The sequence below is a fragment of the Pelophylax lessonae genome (genome assembly GCF_965119305.1).
Source record: "Pelophylax lessonae genome assembly, chromosome: 3".
Classification (NCBI taxonomy): domain Eukaryota; kingdom Metazoa; phylum Chordata; class Amphibia; order Anura; family Ranidae; genus Pelophylax; species Pelophylax lessonae.
In genome coordinates this window covers 147,554,438-147,570,969 of record NC_138770.1, presented here as the reverse complement: position 1 = coordinate 147,570,969, position 16,532 = coordinate 147,554,438, and the positions used below count along the sequence as shown (strand labels likewise).

The 16,532-nt window shown below is 43.3% G+C and overlaps 1 protein-coding gene across 1 annotated transcript in view; it reads left to right on the top strand.

The window, feature by feature from the left end:
- The window catches only part of IAH1 (isoamyl acetate hydrolyzing esterase 1 (putative)), a 48,555-nt gene that overhangs the window by 13,010 nt on the left and 19,013 nt on the right, over positions 1-16,532 (top strand). The window contains exon 3 of the mRNA XM_082252044.1: positions 11,637-11,785. Within this exon, the coding sequence (XP_082108170.1) occupies positions 11,637-11,785 (149 nt within the window). The remainder of the gene's footprint in view (positions 1-11,636; positions 11,786-16,532) is intronic.

Sequence of the window (16,532 nt, the reverse complement as noted above, 5' to 3'; positions counted from 1 at the left end):
CAATGATCCAAAACATAAAGCAAAATCTACAATGGAATGGTTCACAAATAAACATATCCAGGTGTTAGAATGGCCAAGTCAAAGTCCAGACCTGAATCCAATCGAGAATCTGTGGAAAGAACTGAAAACTGCTGTTCACAAACGCTCTCCATCCAACCTCACTGAGCTCAAGCTGTTTTGCAAGGAGGAATGGGCAAAAATTTCAGTCTCTCGATGTGCAAAACTGATAGAGACCTACCCCAAGCGACTTACAGCTGTAATCGCAGCAAAAGGTGGTTCTACAAAGTATTAACTTAAGGGGGCTGAATAATTTTGCACGCCCAATTTTTCAGTTTTTTATTTGTTAAAAAAGTTTGAAATATCCAATAAATTTTGTTCCACTTCATGATTGTGTCCCACTTGTTGATTCTTCACAAAAATTTACAGTTTTATATCTTTATGTTGTAAGCCTGCAATGTGGCAAAAGGTCACAAAGTTCAAGGGCACTGTAAATATAAGTATTTCTGATCCTGGCAGAAATCCTGTGAGCTGATCACTTCCTCTGATGACTGTTATCAATTACGTTGTTCTCAGCTGTCTCCAAGGGCTACAGAACTCCTCCCTGCTATGTTCTGGAGAAAAGAAGATGATTTCCAATAGTACTCTCCTCTTTCTATTGTCCTGATACAGTAAGTGAGTGTTGTCATCCTAGGTTAGAAAGTGTCTTATTGGCCAGATCACCAGGTGAAAATAAAGGGGGGGGGGGGAGGGAACGTGAAAAAAAAAAAACGAATGCAGCCACCACATATAGGGACTGGTAATCTGTAATTTACTACACTTTTGTTATTGGGCCTAGGTGTGGGAATGGCCTTACTAGCCACCCCCACAGCATGTTGTATCCATCTTTGCTCTACTTCCCCGCTGCTCCGTTCACTGTCACAGAGTGAGGAGAGGAAGCCACGTGTAAGCTCCAGGTTACTCCTATCTGATAACTTTCCCTGTGCCCCATGTGACAGCCCTGGGCCAATAACCAAGAGCCAGCACTGTCACATGTTCCTCCATACCCAGAAGTACTAGATATTTCTCTTAGTTTCTGGTACTGAACAGAGCTGTGGGGGAGAAAGGGAGAGATGAGCATAACATTCTGTGGGACGTTGCTGTGAAGTGAGCCTTTGTTTTGCTCCGCATTGAGAAAGCTCAGGCTGAATATATCAGTGATACAGCACAACGTTATCCAGAGAATTTGGTCCTGACATATTCATTGAGTTGTATCGTTTTTCACGATGGTTTCCACAACCTCAGGCATATTATTACTAAATTTGTTTTTGTGTTTTTTTTTTCTCAAATAAAGTTTTATCAAACGGACCTTAACATGTATAGCTTGGAAGAAAGAAGAGACCGAGGGGATATGATAGAAACTTTTAAATACATAAAGGGAATCAACTCGGTAAAGGAGGAGAGCATATTTAAAAGAAGAAAAACTACCACAAGAGGACACAGTTTTAAATTAGAGGGGCAAAGGTTTAATAGTAATATGAGGAAGTATTACTTTACTGAGAGAGTAGTGGATGCATGGAATAACCTTCCTGCAGAAGTGGTAGCTGCAAATACAGTGAAGGAGTTTAAGCATGCATAGGATAGGCATAAGGCTATCCTTCATATAAGATAGGGCCAGGGACTATTCATAGGATTCAGATATATTGGGCAGACTAGATGGGCCAAATGGTTCTTATCTGCCGAAACATTCTATGTTTCTATCGTGCCAGCAGTACAGAATCCATAACAAATACATCACAATAGAATGTACTGTTTTGAAAGCATAAATGCATCTCAGCAGTAAATGTTATAGTATAACAGTCAACTTGTAAAGAGCTTAAAACATAAATGAAAGAAAGTATACTTAGTAAATCGTGAGTGTATGCATATATATATAATGTGTGTGTGTGTGTGTGTGTGTGTGTGTGTGTATATATAATATACATATATATGTAGCACCCTTCTAGGTAGGTGCTAGGGAAAAAGCATATATTGGCCCTGTCTGCTTATCAGGGTGGCTGGATCAGTTAGCTGCTGTCACATGCCTCCAGGTGTGGCCTGTTGAGTCTGGGGAGTCTCCCCACTGTACCCAATGAGGGATCTTGTTGGACAGTGGAGGAAACCTAGCCAATAGCACACCAGGGTTTGACTGTCCCAGTGGGCCGCAGTGCACCCTGGGATTGGGAATAAATCTGCGGGGAGCATGTGACGGAGTGTCTTTTGGCGGGAGCATCAGTCCCAGGAGGAGGTGACGGCTGTCTCTCCTCCTGTCAAAGTGAGAAGGTGGTCCAGGCAGTCAGCCTAGGGACTAGAGGTTAAGCTGGGCTGCAGAGGATCCAGAGTTGCCGACCAAGTGGAGCTGCTGGGCAGAGACCTTCAGGAAAAACAGTGTCGTGAGTACTCAAGATCTGCCCAGGGGTCTGCCTAGGAGAGGGGATCACTCCAGAGAGGTCAAAGGGGAACCAGGAGCCAGCTAACCAGGAGTGCACAATAAAGGGGTACCAAGTGGTGAAGCCCTGAAGAATAGGGGATAAAGAGGGCGCCAGTGAGGGCCCTGAAGTGTTCAGCAGTACAGTCCGCACTACAAGTCAGCTACCTCTGGAAAGAGTACCTTAGGGAGCTTAAAAGACTTTTCCACAGTCAGAGGTGAAGTCTAGTATCTGGCCTAGCTGAGGCCAGCATCAGTCAGCGTTAACCCGCATCAAGGAAGCGCCAGTTAGCGCTAAGCAGCATGTTTCAGTGTCCCTGCCTAATTGTGCATAGTTCAGTTGTTGGGAGTATCCCACTTCTCCCTTCTCCCATCCAAGTTCTCAAACCCTAAAAACTAAAGAAACTGGACTGGTTCTTGTCTACTCAAGGGTAATTGAGGCCAGCTAAAGCACTTGCTAGGATTAAACCAGGGATGGACAATAACTTGTCGGTGTCCAAGGTTTGGAGATTGGTAGGCGTTTATATTAAGTGCTAGTGTATAATCGGTCAGATAAATATAATTAAAATAAGATCATGAAAATAAAAATCACAATATTATAAAAGATTGAACCAGTGCTATAAGTGGATGAAGGCAATAATAACATTCATATAAACACAGTAAAAATAAATGAATATATAACATATGAGTGCCTCAAGTGCAAAATGTGCAAATAAAGTCCAAGTAAAAAGTTCATATGTGACTTGCGTGAAAATACAAATAGATCTTGAGTACCAATAAAGGAAAGTGCAGGTGCTCTGTGTTGAATCCTCCAATGGTACTTGTGGTGTCACCGTGAGGAATAATAGGGGGATGCACTCACCAGAAGTAGTGGGTCTTTTATACCGTACGGTATTAAGACCTATATACGCCTTATGGCCACCTGGGCCAGATAGGTCACTGCTGGGCTTTGTAGTATCGTGGCGATCCGGAATCCCTCTCCTGGATGGCCTGGATCCTCATGGTCCGGTCAGGGTAAAAGGGCAAAAAAGCTCCAGATAGTGCAGTACCGTTAAAATAAATCTTTAATATGATAAGCAGGTTTACAGAACATAAAAATCGGGAGAATCGTCAGCCAAAAAATGCTGCCTGTGAGTGGAGAGCGGTGAGTACCGCCTTGCGTTCCACTCAGGCACCCCTGACGTGTGCAGCGTGCGTTCCACCTTACGCTTGTTTCGTCAGTGCGTATGACGTCTTCAGAGTGCATCCCCCTATTATTCCTCACGGTGACACCACAAGTACCATTGGATAATTGGAGGATTCAACACAGAGCACCTGCACTTTCCTTTATTGGCACTCTAGATCTATTTGTATTTTCACCCAAGTCACATATGAACTTTTTACTTGGACTTTATTTGCACATTTTGCACTTGAGGCACTCGTATGTTATATATTCATTTATTTTTATTGTGTTTATATGAATTTTATTATTGCCTTCATCCACTTATAGCACTGGTTCAATCGTTTATTATAATGTGATTTTTATTTTTTATTTTCATGATCTTATTTTAATTCTATATATTTATCTGACCGATTATACACTAGCACTTTATATAAACGCCTACAAATCTCCAAACCTTGGACACCGACAAGTTATTGTCCATCCCTGGTTTAATCCTAGCAAGCGCTTTAGCTGGCCTCAATTACCCTTGGGGTCTTATCTTTACTCTACCTCATTTCCTATTGCAGCTGCTTCCCTCCTCCCCTTTCCCCCTTTTTTTACACATAATTTTCCACTTGTTGGAATATCCATAGGCGCGAGGGATATACACACCCAAAAAATTTTTTGGGAGTATATACAACTTTTTCATATATACTTCATTGCCCATGGATACCATCATACCAGGATCATTACCATCCCCTGCCAATTATCAGCTGGTCCATAATAAGGTCAACAGGCACAATGCCTGGTGTGTTTAACCAAGGAGCCCATAGCTCATCAAATTTTCCAAAGCTGCCCCTATGTTGAAAGATATTTTTCTAGTTGGAGGGTATTTCCCATTTGGGCTATCCATTCCTTCAGAGTGGGGGAGGGGGGGGTCAGTGGAGATCCAGTGCCAAAGTATTAACTTACGGCTTAGAACGGTGCCCTCGCTACGGTCTGTTTTGGAACTTCATCTATTGGGAGATCACTCGGAATCTCCAATAAGCATTGTTTTGGTTCTTCAGGTATGTGTACCTGAAACACCTGGTTAATGGTAGGGATAACTCCCTTCCAGTATCTATGCAGCTTTGGGCAGTGCCACATAAGATGGATCAAGTCTCCCCGGTCCTTTCTGCTTCTAGTACATGTGGGAGTTTCCCTCCTGCCCATGTGGAACAGCCTCACTGGTGTGTAGAGAACCGCTAAGAGAGCCTCTTCCCATAGCTCCTCCTCAAATGCTTCTACGTCTTTTTCCCACTTGGATATTGCGCTCATAGGATGTTCCCATAGGAAACTGTTTAACAGCATTGAGTAACATTGAGATATGAATCCTTTATAGGAGTCCACCTCAGACATGTAATTGAATATCGGAGCGGCGATTGTACCCATGTATCAAGCCCACCTTGTGCTTTTATCGCATGGTGAAGTTGCATATAGTAGAATAGTATCGAATCAGGGAGTCAAAACCAATCATGTAAATCAGGAAAGGAGCACAACTTGCCATAAGCAAAGACATGGCACAGATGAGTAACCCCGAAGAGTGTCCATCTCGCGCCATAGCTCAGCTTAACCAGTTCTGGGTAGTATGCATTACTCCAGATGGGGCTAAATCCCAATACTGAGGCATCGTGAGAAGACAAAACTGTAGTGTATGCTGGCTTCACACACTGTCACGGGTATTAAGGCATAAGTAACCAAAGCAAAAAGCATTTAAACATTTATGAGGGACAACCGGTCTCTCCCGCCCCCAACATTGCGGCATTGTAGAAAGATGGGAAAAAAAAAACGAAGTAAAAATACCAATAAAGCTGTTTCTTGATGCGTATAGCAGACTTCAAATCTGTTTTTGCAAAGAGCGAAAGAACATTTCCCATGAACTTCTCTCGACACTGGGTAAGTGCACATCGACTGATCCTGATAGGATGTAGAGAGGCAATAGTAAGTAGAGCATGGCAATTTATCTATCATCCTCCATGGGTCAATGGGGTGGGCGGAACATGTTTGTTGGAGTCCAACCACGCAGAGGCGTTCTTAAAGAAGTGAGCCCACCCCTGTGCTGTTACACAGAGTTTGGCTGGATACAGCATCGCATAGGAGGTCTGTAGCTTTTGAAGGCACTGTTTGACCTCCGTAAACTTGGCTCTGCTTTTCTGTACCTCAGCCAAGTAACCTGGGTAGAAAGATACTCGCCCCCCATTAAATTGTATGTTCTGGCATTCTCTGGCAAGGTGTAAGACAAGTTCCTTGTCTCTGTAATTCAAAAGGCATGCCAACATAGTACGCAGTGGGCACCCTGGTTTCAATGGTCACGAGGGAACTCTGGGCCCTTTCAACTGCATACAGCGAGGAGAAGGTATCTTTGGCAAAGATCTCTAGTAGCCAGCGTTCCACAAAGTCGGTGGGATCTCTACCTTCCTACCTGATGCTGCATACTCCCAGTCTCTGTGTCTGACAGCTCTGGGGGATAATCACCCCCCCATCCCCCCTACAGGGCCTGCCAATTTATGAGCATTGAAGCGCATATTGCGCTGTTGATCTTTGAGAGCCGCTTTCGGGGGTTTCAGCTGTTTACTTACAGACTCCTTCCTGTCGGCCCCACGTGAGCTTCTTCGCTGGACAGCCGCTGCTGCGCCATTTTGGATTTGGCGCTGAATCGTCTTTGTTTGTGGGTCAGCACGGCTGGTGGACAAATCGGACAACCCTCCTGGGTCTGCAGTGGATGTGGAGGACCAAGCTGGGGTCGTTTTGGAGCGTCTGGGAGTCCGGGAACAGGATCTTTGCAGGATGTTTACCGGGAGCTCTGTGAGGTATGTCTTCTCACATGCCGCTCGTGGCCAAGCCCCCATTGTTTTGTGTTTATTACAAATGTACAGTAATTCCGTTCTCCTGTGTGCAGCTCCAGGATGTCAGAAGTGTGTCTGTCTTGGACAGCAAGAGGCACCATGACCTACAGCATAAAAGGAGAAAAAAGAATAAAAACTTTGCTAATTATAACCAATATCAAGTTATCAAAGCAGCAACTCATCTGAGATACAAACCCCATCCCAAATGTAGTAAACCATTTCAAAGTTGCGCTATCTTCAAGAATAGACCATCAGTGACAAAATTCGGAGAATATATAGAAAAACTTCTTAACCCTTGTCACCCGCTGTCACCTAGAATGTGTGACCTCTTGAAGCACCGCCACCAACACAGATAAGTGTTTGCTTACCAGCTCGTACTGACCACCTATTACGGAATGTCAGTGACACTTGTGGCTATATACCCAACCTGGGCCTTTGATATAATCAGAGGGTTCCCTTATAGCATCTGATAGGGCGTCCGGAAAGTAGTACCATATACCTAAAATACAGAAGGCTCCACATAGTGCAAAATCTTTAAAAATTTTATTTCCAAAGCTTACATTTGTGAGGTCAGGCACTGACGTTGCACTAGAAGTCCTGTCTCGCAGTCTGTGATCTAAATCATCCCAAGGTGTTCTACCTGGTTGTGGTCAGGACTCTGTTCAGGCCAGTCAAGTTCCTCCACCCCAAACTTGCTTATCCATACTATATTGCCAAAAGTACTGTGCCACCCCTCCAAATCATTTGGTGGAGGGGGGATTATGGTGTGGGGTTGTTCTGCAGGGGTTGGGCTTGGTCCCTTAGTTCCAGTGAAGGGAACTCCTAAGGTGTCAGCATACCAAGACAGTTTGGACAATTTCATGCTTCAACTTTGTGGGAACAGTTTTGGGATGGCCTCTTCCTGTTCCAACATGACTGGACACCAATGCACAAAGCAAGATTCATAAAGACATGGATAAGCAAGTTTGGGGTGGAGGAACTTGACCGGCCTGCACAGAGTCCTGACCTCAACCCGATAGAACACCTTTGGGATGAATTAAAGCCAAGACTGCGAGCCAGGCCTTCTCGTCCACATCAGTGCCTGACCTCACGAATGCGTTTCTGAAAGAATGGTCATACATTCCCATAGACACACTCCTAAACCTTGTGGACAGCCTTCCCAGAAGAGTTGAAGCTGTTCTAGCTGCAAAGGGTGGGCCAACTCAATATTGAACCCTACGGACTAAAACTGGGATGCCATTAAAGTTTATGTGCGTGTAAAGGCAGGCGCCCCAATATTTTTGGTAATATAGTGTATCTGTATGATGTGTAGATCTGACCAAGACAAATGTACCCTGCAAAAAAGAACAATAAATTACAGTAGGGTAATAATCCTTAGTCTCAAAGTGAAGATCAATTTATACACTTCCATGTGGTACCATTTTCAATTTTCTACCGTAGTTTGCCGAGAGGTTACGAGGCATCATGATCATCAGACACCTCCCTCCCTTGTAGGAAAATATACTCACCTGTGTATAAATCTTTATTGCGAAATATCTTAAACTTTAGCCAACCAGAACCTTTATTACCTGTTTTCTAATTTATCAAATCAAAATATGTAAGAATTAGCACATCTTATCTCAGAGGTTGATAAATTCCCAAAATTTGAAGACCAGTGTAATCACCAGCATAACATAAGAATATATCAGAATAAGGACAATGGTTATTCAGGTAAGTACTGGTCATTGAAATAAGGATATATATGATAAACAACAACATAGAAAGTCAGGAATCATAAAGTCAATTTATCCAGAATTCCAACTTCTAACCGTAGAAGTAATCCACTATAAAACCGCAGGAGTGGTTAGGATAGTTATTATACCGAAGATGGGGAAAATGAAATTTAGTTTGCTTTAACGCAGAGCTATGCTTAAAACCGCTCTACCAGTGTGACGTCTGCAAGCTGCCTTGTTGGTGCCAACATCTACGACTTCTTCTGGGTCCAGGATCTTCAGCCATTGATCCAGGAAGATGCTCAGTGTATAGTCAGGAAGATTACAAACAGGTCAACATTATTTATTTGCAGAAAAGACATTGTAAGTCTTTACTGCAATAAATAACTACCTGTTTGCACATTTTTAGATTCTATGCAGAGTTCCACCTAATCGGAAAGGAGCATGTCTTTTGTTTTGGGCGGTATCTTACAGTGTCTGGTCAGGGCTTATAGATGAATGACATGCTTACTTCAGATTCATGTGATGTCTTGAATATGGTTACATTTCATTTGTTATTTGTGAAATCTAAATAAAAAACATAATGTAACCTCAATGTAAGAGCCGGTTCACATAGGCGCAACCCGACTTGCTGGGGCGACCTGTGAAGTCGCGGTGCGCAGCTCGCTGGGCGACCTCGGAGCGGCATGCAGGGACTTCATATCATTGAAGTCAATGCAGGTCGCTCCAGGTCGCCCCAAAGTGGTACAGGACACTTTTTCTAAGTCTGAGCGACTTGTGTCGCTCCTATTAGAACGGGTCCTGTGCTAATCTATGGCAGGCGACCCACGGCGACTTGTCAGGCGACCAGGTTGCCTGACAAGTCGCCCCAGTGTGAACCTGCTCTAAAGTCACTTTTTTGTTAACATAAAACACTCCTTATGAGGTTTAACCAGTGATATGGAAGAATTTAGAAGGATAGAAGATGATGTTTGCCTTCTGTTTGGGCCGGCATAGACATGGCACACAGTATCTCACAAAAGTTAGTACACCCCTTACATTTTTGTAAATATTTTATTACATCTTTTCATGTGACAACATTGAAGAAATGACACTTTACTACAATGTAAAGTAGTGAGTGTACAGAGTGTAAATTTGCTGTCCCCACAAAATAACTCCACAGCCATTAATTAACACTGCCATTAATGACTAAACTGCTGACAACAAAAATGAGTACACCCCTAAGTGAAAATGTCCAAATTGAGCCCAAAGTGTTAATATTTTGTGTGGCCACCATTTTTTTTCCAGCACTGCCTTAACCCTCTTGACATGGAGTTCATCAGAGCTCCACAGGTTGCCACTGGAGTTCTCTTCCACTCCTCCATGACAACATCACAGAGCTGGTGGATGTTAGAGACCTTGCGCTCCTCCACCTTCCATTTGAGGATGCCGCACAGATGCTCAATAGGGTTTAGGTCTGGAGACATGCTTGGCCAGTCCATCACCTTTACCCTCAGCTTCTTCAGCAAGGCAGTGGTCGTCTTGGAGGTGTGTTTGGGGTCGTTATGTTGGAATACTGCCCTACGGCCCAGTCTCTGAAGGGAGGGGATCATGCTCTGCCTCAGTATGTCACAGTACATGTTGGCATTCATGGTTCCCTCAATGAACCTTAGCTCCCCAATGCCAGCAGTACTCATGCAGCCCCAGACCATGACACTCCCACCACCATGCTTGACTGTAGGCAAGAGATACTTGTCTTTGTACTCCTCACCTGGTTGCCGCCACACATGCTTGACACCGTCTGAACCAAATACATTTATCTTGGTCTCATCAGACCACATGACATGGTTCCAGTAATCCATGTTCATAATCTGCTTGTCTTCAGCAAACTGTTTGCGGGCTTTCTTGTGCATCATCTTCCTTCTGGGATGACAGCCATGCAGACCAAACTTGATGCAGTGTGCGGCGTATGGTCTGAGTACTGACAGACTAAGCCCCACCCCTTCAACCTCTGCAGCAATGCTGGCAGCATTCATACATCTATTTCCCAAAGAAAACCTCTAAATATGACGCTGAGCACGTGCAGTTAACTTCTTTGGTCGACCGTGGCGAGGCCTGTTCTGAGTGGAACCCGTCCTGTAAAACCGCTGTATGGTCTTGGCCACTATGCTGCAGCTCAATTTCAGAGTCTTGGCAATCTTCTTATACCTTAGGCCATCTTTATGTAGAGCAACAATTCTTTTTTTCAGATCCTCAGAGAGTTCTTTGCCATGAGGTGCCATGTTGAACTTCCAGTGACCAGTATGAGAGAGAGAACAATAACACCAAATTTAACAAACCTGCTCCGCATTTACATCTGAGACCTTGTAACTCTTACTTACATGACATTGGGGAGGGAAAATGGCTAATTGGGCCCAATTTGGACATGTTCACTTAGGGGTGTACTCACTTTTGTTGCCAGCGGTTTAGACATTAATGGCTGTGTGTTGAGTTATTTTGAGGGGACAGCAAATTTACACTGTTATAAAAGCTGTGTACACTCCCTACTTTACATTGTAGCAAAGTGTTATTTCTTCAATGTTGTTACATGAAAATATACAATAAAATATTCATAAAAATGTAACGGGGCGTACTCACTTTTGTTAGATCCTGTAGATCCCTCGTGGCATGCTGTTGGAGGAGCACAGACTTGTTAGTTTAGAGCAGCCATTCTCAACCAGGGTTCCTGCAGAGAGTAGCTACGAGTTCCTTGAGCTGTGAGTGCTTGACCTCCCATCTGATAGTGCCAGCATAGTTTTGGGCCTAGAGTCACTTCACAGAGCCAGCATCAAAGCACCAATCCTTTTTGCTGTACAGTTGACCACCATTGTAAGGGGCATTCTTCCCACTGACCACCATTGTAAGGGGCATTCTTCCCACTGACCACCAATGTAAGGGGCATTCTTCCCACTGACTACCACTGACTACCAATGTAAGAGACATTCTTCCCCCTGACCACCAATGTTAGGGGAATTCTTCCCACTGACCACCAATGTTAGGGGAATTCTTCCCACTGACCACCAATGTTAGGGGAATTCTTCCCACTGACCACCAATGTAAGGAACATTCTTCTCACTGACCACCAATGTAAGGAACATTCTTCCCACTGACCACAATGTAAGGGGCATTCTTCCCACTGACCACCAATGTAAGGGGCATTCTTCCCACTGACCATCAATGTAAGGAGCCTTCTTTCCAATGACGCCTTATTCATTTTAGCAAGGGTTCTGTGAGACCTGATACTTTTTTCAAGGGTTCCCCTGGGGTAAAAAGGATTAAAGTCTGGTTTAAGGGTTGGTTTAGCAGATAAACTGATTTGCATATTGTCAGGAGATGCAGGCTGTCTTTGGATTGCTTTAACTAGCAGGACTTGTACTATATTTCTGGATGTGGAAGGGATGGCTATTTATACTCAAATATTTTTTCTACCCTGACAGGAAGTGTGATATCCTCAACCGCGGTCTATCCGGCTACAACACCAGATGGGCAAAGCTCATTCTTCCAAAGCTGATCACCAAAAGCTCTGATTCTGAAACCACTGCAGCAGTCACCATTTTCTTTGGCGCTAATGACAGCTCCCTGAAAGGTAAACTAAACTGACCCACTGGATGTTTAATTCACATTTTGTCACTAGACTGTCCCTAGGTGGGGCAATTGTAATCATATTTTATGATACATTTTTTATACTCTGAATTTGGTTCCCCCTATTGTGTAATTTGGTACATAGGCATTTATTCTAACACATGATTATTCACAATATTCAAAATTTGGAATAAAGGAATCCTGTACTGAAACCAATATGGAGGTTGCCATTGAAAATGCTAGTTTCCTTGCTGTCTGCCTTCAGTACTTTGAGTCACACACCCAGAATAAGAAAAGTCATCATCAAGTCAGGGAACCTCATTTCCATCCTTGTGGCAACCAAGTCTGGGACTCACAAAGTACTGAAGACACTGGGTTAGCATGACAACCAGTAAAATAGCATTTATAGAAGAACAAGTTGGTTAGGGCATTTTTCATATAATCTCAGTAAAAGTTTATTTTAAATACCGGTAACAAATGCAGCCAATAAACAGATCACACTATCCAGCAAATACTGCAGCTGTGTCGGGTCAGAAAGTCAATTTTAGCTTTAATCTTATTTCTATATATGAATTGTAGGGTTGTACTGATACTGTTTTTTTTTTTTATCGGCGAGTACGAGTACCGATACTTTCAGTCAAGTATTTGCCGATACCAAGTACCCATACTTTAGGTCAAGTACTCACTGATACCGAGTACCGATACTTTGCAGTGCGATTTGCGTCAATACAAAAAAATTGGCGCAAATCACACTGCAAAGAATCACATGCGATTTCCCCCACTGCTCGTGTGTGTGTGTGTGTGTGTGTCTGTGTATAAAAGAGAAAAGCGTTATCTAGTAGGCAGTTTAAAAAAAATTTAAAATTCATATTACATATCTGGCCACATGCAAAATAATCGACACAAGTGTCTGCTGCTGATCACAAATCAGGACTGCTGGAGGGGAAGTTCCGGGACTCTGTGGATAAAGGGCTTAAGTGATGTCAGCTTGGGGGCAGACCGCCTCTACATCTCCTCCAGCTCTGTGAGCACCTACAGCGGCCGTGATTTGCTATCATTGGTGGATCGGGACACCTATGTAGATTATTTTGCATGTGGCCATATATGTACTGCGAGTTCTAACATTTTTTAAACTGCCCACTAAATGGCACTTTTCCGTTTCTACACACACACACAGTAGTGGGGGGGGGGGGAATCGCACCGCATTCCTGTTCAAATTGCATGCAATTCTTTGCAGGGTGATTTGTGCCTATTCATTTTGTATTGACGCAAATCGCACTGCAAAGTGTGTGTTTCAGTATCGGGAGCATTTGCGCGGGTACCGATACTCGTGCAAATGCTTGGTATCGGCATCAGTGCATACTTAATAAATTGCTTCCAGAATCAAGACCGAATATAATCTAATACTGTAATTATTAAGTAAACATTTTTACAAGGACTGCAACCTTCTGCGAAGCAATTCTGGACAGCACAGCCTCCATCTAATACCCCAAAATCAGTGGGTGGAGCTAGAACCAGGAAACACACATGAAAGTGGTAGACCCAGGCAACTCTAGAGAATTCACCAGCTGTTCAGTCAGCCAGTGCAGTTAAATGGCAATATGTAAATTAAAACTATCCATCAGATGGTAGTAACCCAGTCATCATGAATGTAAACATTTTTTGGCAGACTGGAATGTACCTTTAAGGTAACCCATACAATGCCAGAAATCATTGCACAGTGTGATCTACAAAATACTGAAAGAAATGGGAATACCAGACCACCTCGCCTGTCTTCTAAAAAACCTGTATGCAAGTCAAGAAGCAACAGATAGAACAGGACACGGAACAACTGACTCATTTGGAAAGGAGTGCAACAAGGATGTATATTGTCAGCCTACTTTTTAAACTTATGTGCAGAATACATCATGCGAAATGCCAGGATCGACAAATTACAAGCCGGAATAAAGATCGCAGGGAGAAATATCAACAATCTGAGATATGCAGACAATACCACACTAATGGCAGAAAGTGAAGAACTAAAGAGTCCCTTAATGAAGATGAAAGAGGAGAGCGCAAAAGCTGGCCTGAAATTGAATATTTAGAAAACTAAGATCATGGCAACCGGTCCCATCACTTCTTGGCAAATAGAAGGAGAGGTAATGGAAACAGTGACAGATTTTATCTGCCTAGGCTCCAAGATCACGGCAGATGGTGACTGTAGCCATGAAATTAATAGGTGCTTGCTTCTTGGGAGGAAAGCAATGGCAAACCTAGACAATAATATAAAAGGAGACATCACCCTACCGACAAAGTGCTGTATAGTCAATGCTATGGTATTCTCAGTAGTAACCTATGGCTGTGAAAGTTGGACCATAAAGAAGGCTGAACGCCGAAGAATTGATGCTTTTGAACCATGGTGTTGGAGAAGACTCTTGAAAGTCCCTTGGAAGGCAAGAAGATCAAACCAGTCAATCCTGAAGGAAATCAACCCTGAATATTCACTGAAAGGACAGATCCTGAAGCTGAAACTCAAATAGTTTGGTCACCTAATGCGAAGAGAGGACTTATTGGAAAAGACCCTGATGCTGGGAAGCATGGAAGGAAAAAGGAGAAGACGACAGAAAACAAGATGGATAGATAGCATCATCGAAAAAAATGAACATGAAGTTAAACAAGCTCCGGGAGGCAGTGGAGGACAGAAAAGCCTGGCGTACTATGGTCCATGAGGTCACGAAGAGTTGGACACGACTAAACGACTGAACAAAAACACAGCAGATAGCTTCAGGAGATTTGTGTTACTTAAAGTTCTCATCCAGCAGCCTGGACATTTTTTGTGCATCTCCTCTAGTCTGTATTGATGCAGTGCAGAGAAGTTGGTGCAATGGCTTACAAACTCAACAAAAAAACGCATACAGAATATACTTGCTTAGGGCCCTTTAAGGGGGAATGTTTACCTCTCTTGGAGGTAACTCACAGATCTCTCTCTTATCTGGAATTCGGTGATATTTACTATTTAGGAGATAGATGTGAGGCAGGAGATTGAGACCGCTTATAGGTAACAGTTACTGGGGCACCTCAACTGTGTTGTCAAAATTGTTGAAGTCAAACTCAGTTTGCACCTTGTCTCAGTTACTGTGAGAAAAGAGAAACTTTACTGGATCTGTGTGGTCATTTACAGTGATGAGTTTGGGCGTGATCCGAACCCACATGTGCTACTTTTAACAGGAAGCTGTCACCTGTACAGCCCAAAAATCGACAGTGTCTAAATTCAAGAAAGTGGTTTCTTCACCAGGAGGTGTTTCAAGGCCTCTGTTGCAGGTCGGGGATACCGGATGTGGACCTCCTGGCCTCTAGGTTCAACCGCAAACTGTTCATGTTTGTCTCCAGGTCCAAGGATTCTCTAGACTTCTCAGTGGATGTTCTGATGACTCTGTTGGGTCAGTTCATTCTGATCTACAGTATGTCTTCTCTCCTTTGCAGCTCCTTCCTCGCCTGCTCCACATCATCAAGGTGGTGGGCATTCCCGTGATTCCCTTTGAACCAAACTGGTTCAGGCAAACGTGATACTTGGACCTCTTCAGACTCTCCATGGGCATGGGCATCCACAAAACTTTTTTCAGGGGGGGGCCTCATTTTAATGTTACCCATGCTCTGCTCCTTTTTGACAATGTCATGAAGGGGATTGATCTGGCTACACTGCTAATGGATTGTGTCTATATGACAGGCAACACTTGGCTTGTCAGGTTTATACACAGTAAGTGAGATGCTTTCTTTTAGGCCTTGTTGTCATTTATGTTTTCAGGGCAGTAAAATCACATGACTTAGCTATGTTTATCACATTTCAATTACTCTCTCTTATGCTACAAAGGCACTGCCACCATTGTATGTAGTACGCAGTGGCAGCTGAGGGTTTTACACACTCCCAGTGGATAAAGCCATTGGGCGTATGTGTAAAACCCCCTGGCACCACTGTTGTACTATGTATGACAGTGGCAGCGCCTTTGCAGCATAAAGGGGAGTGGTTGGGTGGCGGTAAACGTGGCTCAGCCATGCATTTTTACTGCCTGAAAACGTAAATGAAAACAAGGCTTAAAAGAAAGCATCTCACCTATTGTGTATAAACCTGACAAGCCAAGTGTTGTTTGTCATATGGAAACAAGCCATTAGCAGTATAGCCACTTCCACACACCCCCGTTAGTCTCTCCCAGTTTTCTGCTGCATTCTCAGTTAAGGAAAATAATTAAAATATCCAAAAAGCAGAGCGTCAAATACAGTTTGGGTCCATAAATATTGGGACATCCATACAATTCTAATATTTTGGTTCTATACACCACCACAATGGATTTGAAATAAAACAAACAAGATGTGCTTTAACTGCAGACTTTCAGCTTTACTTTGAGGGTATTTACATCCAAATCAGGTGAAAGGTGTAGGAATTACAACAGTTTGTATATGTGCCTCCCACTTTTTAAGGGACCAAAAGTCATGTATGGGCATGTATGGCTGAACAATTGGCTGCTCAGCTTTTCAATGGCCAGGTGTGTGTTATTCCCTTATTATCCCATTTACAAGGAGCAGATAAAAGGTCCAGAGTTAATTTCAAGTGTGCTATTTGCATTTGGAATCTGTTGCTGTCAACTCTCAATATGAGATCCAAAGAGCTGTCACTATCAGTGAAGCAAGCCATCATTAGGCTGAAAAGAAAAACAAAACAAACCCATCAGAGAGATAGCAAAAATATTAGGTGTGGCCAAAGCAACTGTTTGGAA